Source organism: Rhodotorula graminis, assembly GCF_001329695.1.
Source record: "Rhodotorula graminis WP1 unplaced genomic scaffold RHOBAscaffold_16, whole genome shotgun sequence".
Taxonomy (NCBI): domain Eukaryota; kingdom Fungi; phylum Basidiomycota; class Microbotryomycetes; order Sporidiobolales; family Sporidiobolaceae; genus Rhodotorula; species Rhodotorula graminis.
This window is the reverse complement of record NW_017264943.1, coordinates 67,743-75,867: the sequence shown is the minus strand read 5'-3', so window position 1 is coordinate 75,867 and position 8,125 is coordinate 67,743. Positions and strand designations below refer to the sequence as shown.

At 70.0% G+C, this 8,125-nt stretch overlaps 3 protein-coding genes across 3 annotated transcripts; 2 read left to right on the top strand and 1 right to left on the bottom strand.

Annotated features, from left to right (window-relative positions):
• Positions 1-879: 879 nt before the first annotated feature.
• Positions 880-1,979, top strand: RHOBADRAFT_18490 (uncharacterized protein; the record flags this gene model as incomplete). Its single annotated transcript, XM_018412434.1, has 4 exons — positions 880-1,263; positions 1,360-1,410; positions 1,475-1,554; positions 1,634-1,979. The coding sequence occupies 4 exons, from the start codon at positions 880-882 to the stop codon at positions 1,977-1,979; spliced, it is 861 nt and encodes a 286-aa protein (XP_018268188.1).
• A 3,037-nt stretch (positions 1,980-5,016) lies between these two features.
• On the bottom strand, positions 5,017-6,347 carry RHOBADRAFT_46979 (uncharacterized protein; the record flags this gene model as incomplete). Its single annotated transcript, XM_018414898.1, has 7 exons — positions 5,017-5,076; positions 5,216-5,510; positions 5,614-5,677; positions 5,765-5,851; positions 5,918-6,014; positions 6,136-6,222; positions 6,324-6,347. The coding sequence occupies 7 exons, from the start codon at positions 6,345-6,347 to the stop codon at positions 5,017-5,019; spliced, it is 714 nt and encodes a 237-aa protein (XP_018268187.1).
• A 340-nt stretch (positions 6,348-6,687) lies between these two features.
• On the top strand, positions 6,688-7,991 carry RHOBADRAFT_55976 (uncharacterized protein; the record flags this gene model as incomplete). Its single annotated transcript, XM_018418112.1, has 3 exons — positions 6,688-7,105; positions 7,184-7,240; positions 7,321-7,991. 3 exons carry the CDS (start codon positions 6,688-6,690, stop codon positions 7,962-7,964), a joined length of 1,119 nt encoding a protein of 372 aa, XP_018268186.1. The 3' UTR covers positions 7,965-7,991.
• Between the last annotated feature and the right edge of the window lie 134 nt (positions 7,992-8,125).

Here is an 8,125-nt window from a genome sequence, read left to right as displayed (position 1 = left end):
CGCCCGCCTCGCGCCCACCGCCTCGTCGAGCTCGTTCTCGCTCCGCAGCACTGCGAGCACGAGCGCGCACGCCCGTACGAGCAGCGCGTCGAGCCTCGCGCCGTGGACGTCGACGTCGTTGAGCGCGACCGCGGGCGGGCTTGCCGCGCAGGACGAGGACGACGACCGCCCGCGCAGGAGGGCCGGGTTCGGCCCGCCTGCGACCCCGACGAGGAGAGTGGGAGGGGCGTTTGCTGGGGCGGGGAACACGGCCGAGCCGGCGAGAGAGGAGGAGGAGGACGAGGACCAGGACGAGGACGACGGGACCGAGACCGAGACTGAGGAGGACGACAAGGACGGCAAGGCGCAGAACGTCGTCGTGTGCCTGCGGTGCGTCCTACTCTCACTGAGGTTGTCCTCGTCGGCGCGCCTTACTGACGCCTCTCTCCCGCCAACAGCGTCCGGCCGCCCAAGCCCGGCTCTTCCTCCTCTTCCTCCTCCTCCACCGCCCCCATCTACACCTTCAACCCGGCCACCTCGTCCCTCTCGCTCGCGCCCTCGCACCCGACGCTCGTCAAGCGCTTCGGCTCGACCGCAGCAGCCGGCCCGCACGCCCAGCCGCGTGCCCTCTCGGACGACTACGAGTTCCGGTTCGACCTCCTGCACCTGCACCCGAGGCCGACGAGCGACCTGTACGACGCGAGGGTGCGGCCCGTTGTCAGGGCTGCGCTCGCTGGCTTCAACGGCACCGTGTTCGCGTGCGTCCACCCCCCTCCCCCTCTCCCTCCCTCCCTCTCGCGCCCACCTCCCCCGCGCACGCGCAACGCCCACTGACACACACACACCTCGCGCGCACACACACCCAGGTACGGCCAGACGGCGTCGGGCAAGACATTCACGATGACGGGCTCGGCCGCCGAGCCGGGCATCATCCCGCTCGCCATCGACGAGCTGTTTGCCCACATCCACGCCCAGCGCTCGCGTCGCCGGTTCGCGCTCCGCGTCGCCTTCCTCGAGATCTACAACGAGCAGCTGCGCGACTTGCTCGCTGCGCCTCCTGGTCCTGGTGCGGCGGCGGCGGCGGGAGGAGGAGGGGGAGGGGGAGGAGGGGGAGCGGCGAGGGGTCCCGAGATTGTCGAGAACGGCGCGGTCAAGGGCCTGACGGAGCGCGAGGTGGCCCTCCCCGGCGACGTGCTCGACGTCCTGCGCGAGGGCGAGACGCGCCGCAGGGTCGGCGCGACCGACTGGAACGAGCGCAGCTCGAGGAGCCACTGCGTGTTCATCGTCGTGAGTCGGCGCGAGCGTTCTCTCTCTTTCAGCCGCCCTTCTCTGAAAAGAAGGACGACGTCACTGATTTGACGGTCTTGGCCCACCGCACAGACGATCGAGTCGATGAGCAAGAAGGACGGCACGGCGCGCACCTCGAGGCTCGTGCGTCCACCCCTTTCTCCCTCGTCCAACCCTCTACTCACGCCTCCTTGCCCGTGTTCTGCAGAACCTCATCGACCTCGCCGGGTCCGAGTCGGCGACGGGCCAGGAGGAGCGCCGCAAGGAGGGCGCCTTCATCAACAAGTCGTGCGTCGCCTGCTCCTCCCTCGTCCCTCTGCGCCCTCGGCGTCTCACTCACACGCTCTCTCGCCGCCGTGTCGCGCAGGCTCCTCACTCTCGGCACCGTCATCGGCAAGCTCACCGACCACCCTTCATCGTCGTCGTCGTCGTCGTCGTCGTCGGCGCCGCCGCAGCACATCCCGTACCGCGACTCGAAGCTCACGCGGCTCCTCCAGCCGGCCCTGTCGGGCAACTCGCGCGTCGCCGTCGTGTGCACCGTCAGCCCGGACCCGGAGCAGGCCCAGGAGACGCTCTCGACGCTCAAGTTTGCGAGGCGCGCAAAGATGGTCGTCACAAAGGCCGAGAGGGGCGTCGTGAGTCGCTCGTCTTTTCTCTCTCTCTCTCTCGCGCGCGGCGCGCTCTTTCTTTCCCTCGTCACGCTCGGGTCCTGACGCTCTCTCTGGCGATGCGACACGCAGCTGGTCAACAAGGACACGCTCCTCGCGCAGTACTCGTCCCAGATCGCCTCGCTCCGCAGCCAGATCGCCTCCCTCGAGTCGGCTTCGGCCGGTCCCTCCTCTTCCTCTTCCTCGACCAACGCCGCACCGCCCGACGCCGCCCTCCTCTCGCGGCTCGGCCTCGCAGAAGAACGCGCGACGACGGCCGCGCAGGCCGTCGCCGAAAAGGACGCCGAGCTCGAGCGCCTGCGGGCCCTGCTCGACAAGACGCGCAGCCTCGTCCTCACGGGCCCGGAGCTCGAGCGCTCGGCGCGCAGGGTGTCGGGCACGGGCACGGGCGCGGGCGAGGGCGGCGCGGCGGACAGGTGGGACGAGCTGCTGAGCCCGAGCAGGAGCAGGAGCTTGCGGCTTGGGACGCCGGGTGCGAGGTGCGCGAGCGACGGGATGGGGGCGCTTGGGCTCGGGCGGCCGGGAGGGACGGGCGCGAGGGACTTGAGGGCGAGTGTCGGCGGGAGGCTCGCCGAGGAAGACGAGGGGAGGGAAAAGGTGCGTCCTCGCTCGATTCTTCTCGTCTTCTCGCACCGGAACGTCACTGACCGCGATTAACCCGACCGCAGGAGGCCGCCCTCACCGCGCAACTCGCCGCCGCTCAGGCCTCGCTCGCCGACCTCACCTCCACGTCCGCCTCGACCGCCGCCGAGCTCGCCTCGCTCCACGCCCAGCTTGCGCACGGCGCCTCGACCGCCGACGCCCTGCGTACATGCGTCGCCGACCTCGAGGCGAGCGTCGCGACCCTCCAGAGCGAGCTCGACGCGCTCCGCCGCGAGCGGGATGAGCTGCGGGCGGCCGTCGCGCAGGCCCAGGCGCGGTGCGACGAGGTCCAGGCGGCGAGGGACGACGACGTGCGGGCACTCGAGGCGCGCCTCGGTGCGTCTGAGGGAGCGCGCAGTGCGGCGGCGGCGGCGCTCGAGGCGGCGAGCTCGTCGGCGCGAGATGCGCAGGACGCGCTCCGGGCCGCGGACGCTCGGCTCGTCGAGCTCGACGCCGAGCGTGCGGCGCTCGTGCGGCGACTCGCGGCGCAGGACGCCGCGTGCGGCACGCGGGACGAGGCCATCGCGTCGCTCGAGCGCCAGGTCGCGAGCACGCAGGCCGAGCTCGCGTCCGTCGCTGCCGCGCGAGACGCCGCCGCCCTCGCCTCGCGCGAGCACGTGTCGTCGCTCGAGAGCGAGCGCGACCTCGCCCTCAAGCGCGTCGACGCGGCCGAGCAGCGCGTGCGCGACGTCGAGGAGCTCGCGGCCTTGCACCGCTCGGAGCACGTCGCGGCGCAGGCGCAGACGTCGCGCGAGCGCGAGGCGGCCGAGCGCGCGCTCGGGGCCGAACTCGGGCGTGTCCGGGCCGACCTCGGGCAGCAGCGCGACAAGGTCGAGCGGCTCGAGCGGCGCCTCGAGCACTATGAGCGCCTCGAGGCGCAGCGCACGACGTACGAGCGGCACCGCCACGCGGGCACCGACGCGCTCAAGACGAGGCTCGCCGAGCTGCAGGCGCGAGCGTCGACGCCCGTGCCGCACGTCGCCGGTCCCGGGTCGGCGCCGCTGTCGAGGAGCGTGTCGGGCGCGAGTCGCGCGTCGTCCCTGTCGGCGTCGTCGGCGTCGGCGTCGGCGTCGACCTCGGCCACCTCGGCGCTCGTCAGCGTCGACATGGAGGCGCACGTCGAGCTGCAGGTGCGCAACGATGAGCTCGCGGCACGGGTCGGCGAGCTCGAGCGCCTCGCTGGCGAGCGGCAGGACGCGCGCGAGGTCGAGGCCGAGGCGGCGCAGCGCGAGGCGGGCGAGCTGCGCAGCGCTGTCGACCTGCAGAAGCGGCAGCTTGACGAGACCGAGGCGCGGGCCGAGGACTGGCGTCAGGTCCGTCCTTGCTCTCTTTCGCTCTCCCTCGCCGACCGCGCACTGACCCCCTCTGCGCCCTCCTTCCTCTCCTGCAGAAGTACCTCGCCGTCCAAGTCCTCCTCGATCAGCTCACCGCCGCCGCCGCCACCTCGCCGACGCCGCTCCCGTCGGCCTCGAGCGACACCGAGAACCGCCGCCCGTCGTCCCTCTTCCTCCCCGACACGTCCCGCACCTCCTCGACCTCTCGCCGTCCCCCTCTCGTCGCCTCTCACTCGTCGCACTCTCGCACGCCAAGCTCGCCCGGCCCGACCTCGTCCTCGTCCACCACGACGGGCACGGGCACGGGCGTCGGCGTCGGCGCGACCTGGCTCGCCTCGCGCCCGCCGCCGCTCCCTTACTCGCCGCACCAGCGCGACGCCGAGGCGGCCGCACAGCGCAAGAAGCGCCGCGAGACGATCGCCAAGGACCTGGCGCGCTTGCGCGAGGGCAAGGTCGTGGGCGACAAGCGCGAGGGGTGGGAGGACAACGTTAACGCGGGCAGCCCGGCGGCGAGCCCGAGTCCGACCAAGAGCGAGTTTGGGGTCGGCGCTTTTGCCGGCGGCGGCGGCGCAAAGGCGAGGAGGTGAGCGTGTGCGTGTGTCGGTTTCGAGGCTTTCCTTCGTCTTTCTCTCTCGAGCGGCTCGAGCGCCGGTCCTGTGTTTTGCTCTTGCCGTAGATTCTCTCTTTCTTTCACTCTCAGTCTCGCCGCAACGATTTCTTGCGTCTCTCTGTGCGCCGTCGAGGTCTGCGAGAGTTGCGAGAGAAAAATCCTCGAGGTAGCAATACAACATGACGGTTCGTCGCCCTCCCTCGCTCCTCGCGAGCTCGAGCGCCTCGTCTCGACAACCTGCAGGAGAGTGTGCGCCCTTGTCAGTCGGAACCGTCTCGACGGCCAATCAAGGCGCATGCCGGCGGCTGCAACGACCGCCCGGACGCACCTCTTCTTCGTTCGCCTCGCGAGCTCGACGACCTCGACGACCTCGAACCCGGCCGACCTGCAGGGGGCTGGATGAGTGTGCGTCCTAGTCAGTCATTGCCGCCCAGTAAAGGACGGTCAAGTGAACCGCCCGGACGCACCTTGCCCCTTTGCTCGACGGTCGGTCGAGCTACTCCTCGTCCTCGGCCCACCAGTCGAGGACGCCCGTGCCGTCTTCTGCCATTGACGCCTGCGGGTGCGAGAGGAGCAGCGAGTCAGTGTGAAGATGCGGCGAGGGAGAGGGCAGGAAAGAGAGGCGGGAGGAGGAAGGGGAGGGGAGCCTCGCGCGCGCGAGAGAGAGAAAGAGAGAGAGGGAAGAAGGGACGCACAATGAGCGAGTACGGGCTCTTCCCATTCGTCCTCTGCTCGGCCGTCGCCTGTCCCTGCTCCCCCTGGGCCCCCTGCGCCGCCGGTCCCGCCGCACCGGCGGCGGGCGCCCTCGTCTTTCCGCTCGTCGGGCTCGTGTCGTCCCAGTGCTCCTCCTCGACCCGGATCCGGATCCAGTCCTTGCGCCCGATGTACAGCTTGGCGTCCTCGGGTTGGTTCAGGAGCGCGCGGTCGGTCGGGCGGGTGGGCGAGGTGTCGTCGGCGGGGAGCCAGAAGAAGGCGCGGCGGTCGTGGTTGCTGTGGGGAGCGAGGGCGCGGACGTGGCGGAGAGGGGGCAGGGACGGAAGATGGTCAGCCTTTTGGCAGAGCTCGCAAAGGGGGGAGAGGGCGCGAGACGCACTAGGCGGACCAGTCTGGGAGGAGGTTTGGCGGCACGAGGATGTCGTCAAAGAAGCCGACGCTCACTGTGTGTGGGTCGTCGCTCGTCATCTCTCTGTCCTATCGAGACTGGGACGACTCGGGCAAGAGAGAGAGAGAGGGGAGGGACGGACCGACGATGCCTTCTGGGCTCTGCGACTTGACCTTGCCGACGAGCGCCTCGCCGATGTAGGGCCGGAAGATGATGAGGCGGAACTCGCCTGTGTGCGTTCGCCCGTGTCAGCGCACCGGACGACGTGTGAGAGAGAGGAGGGGACTGGACGCACAGCGGTAGTAGAAGCAGCCGTCGCCGTACAGGACTGCGCCCTCGGACGCCGACAGGAGGTCGAGGAGCGAGATGCACAGGCCGACATTGGGGATGACCTGCGAGGCGAGCGCGTGTTAGTCGTCTGCCATCTACCGAGCGCATGTGCGCACGGCGCAGGCTCGACGAGCGAGCCCTGGCGAGCGATGCGTCGAGACGAGGAGACGAGGGAGAACGCACCCTGTTGGCGTACCGGCGGTGGATCTCTTCCCGGATGGCGTCGACCGGGTCCTTGCTGAAGTCTCGCGGCTCGACGCGGATCGTGTCCTGCAGCGTGGGGGGTGGGAGGGGTCAGCTCGAGTCGAGTGATGAGGCGCGAGGGGACGAGGGGGAGAGGGGGGGCAGGAGGAGGAGGAGGAGGGGCGCACTTTTTGGATGCAGAAGGTGAACATGGCACCTTGGAGTGTGCTGCGCCTCTCAGCAGCTCTGGCCGGGCTTGACAGCGGTGTCGACAGCGGGTGAGAGATGAGGACGAGCAAGAGCAGCACCGCCTCGTCGCTGAACCACCTCGCCACGCCCCCCTGGTGCTGGTTCGAGTCCACAGAGATGCATACAAGACTTACTTCTGACAGCTCACCGAGCCAGACCCGCTCACGTGAAGAGAGAGAGGCTCGGTCGTCGCCTCCTCCTCGTCCAAGCTGTCCTCGCCTCACCTCTCCCCACTTTCCACCACTCGCTCTCCTCAGAGCCACTGGCCAGACCCGCCACCCGCTCCATCCACCTCGTCTCGCCATGTCCGACGCCCCCGCACCCGAGCGCAGGCTCACCAAGAAGGAGAAGAAGGCCCAGGCGTTCCGCGCCCAAAAGGCCAGCAAGAAGGCCAAGGCCGCCGCCCCGTCGTTCGACGACGAGGTGCAGGCCATCGACGACGGCGAGCAGCTCTCGCTCGACCAGCTCGAGCGCCAACCACCTGTGGCCGCCGCCGCCGCCGCCAACAAGTCCAAGAAGCGCGCGCGCGACGACGACGGCGAGGGCGGCGAGGACAAGGGCGAGGGCGAGGGCGAGGTGGGTGCGGCAGCAGAGGGCGACGAGCCCAAGAAGAAGAAGCGGCAGCGGGGCAAGACGCAGGCGCAGCGGGACCGCGAGGCGCGAGAGGCGGCCAAGGGCGCAGGTGGGGCAGACGGCGCACACCGCTTGCTCCTCTTTGTCGGTGCGTCCTCGCCCTTGCCCCTCCCTCCCTCAAGCGTGTGCGACGACGCGAGCTGACCGTCCCGCCCCTCGCGCGCAGGCAACATGCCGTACAAGGTCACGGTCGACGAGATCAAGGAGCACTTCAAGCCTTGCGGTGCGTGCCCTCTCTCTCGCTGTCGGTAGCTCGTCTCCTTCAGGACGCCCAACTGACTCTCGTTCGACGAGGCTGCGCAGGCGAGGTCCCCGCCGTCCGCCTCCTCACGCCCAAAACCGCCCCCTCGCCTTCCTCGTCCTCCTCCGCCACCACCACCCCCGTCGCGCCCGCCTCGAAAGGCTGCGCCTTCCTCGATTTCACCTCGGCAACAGCGCTCCAATCCGCCCTGCGCCTGCACCACTCGACGCTCTCGCACCGCAAGATCAACGTCGAGCTGACGGCGGGCGGCGGCGGCAACTCGGCCGCGCGCAAGCTCAAGATTGACGAGCAGCGCAAAAAGTTGACGGCCGAGCGCGAAAAGGCGACCAAGAACAAGCGCCTGCGCGAGGGCGAGAGCGAGAATGGCGACAAGACGGGCAGGTGGAAGCTTGCGGCCGAGAAGAAGGCGGCGGCGGCAGAGGAGGAGGGGGCCGGTGCGGCGGCGGCGGCGGCGGTGGTGGGCGAGGGTGGGGCGCCCGCACCAGATGCGGCGGCGGGCGACAAGCCCAAGAAGAAGGTGCGCGACCGTCGGCAGCAGAAGGACGGCGGCGGCGCGGGCGCGGCCAAGCAGGAGGCGCAGCGCCAGCAGCAGCAGCAGAAGCTCGTCGCGCGCGCCGTCAAGGCTTCGACGGGCGCCAACGCGATCAAGATTGCGAGTGGGTGGGGCGACAAGGGCAAGGCGTAGCTGGCGGTGCATCGTGCTCTTCCTTTCGCGAGGCGAGGTCGGTCGGAGGAGGGAGAGGAGAGCGAGGAAGACCAGCTTCTGCTTCTGCCTCTCGTTCGCGGTCTCGCTCTCATGCGACGAGCTGGGCATTGCCTCTATACACTGCGCTGTGTGCTCGCTAG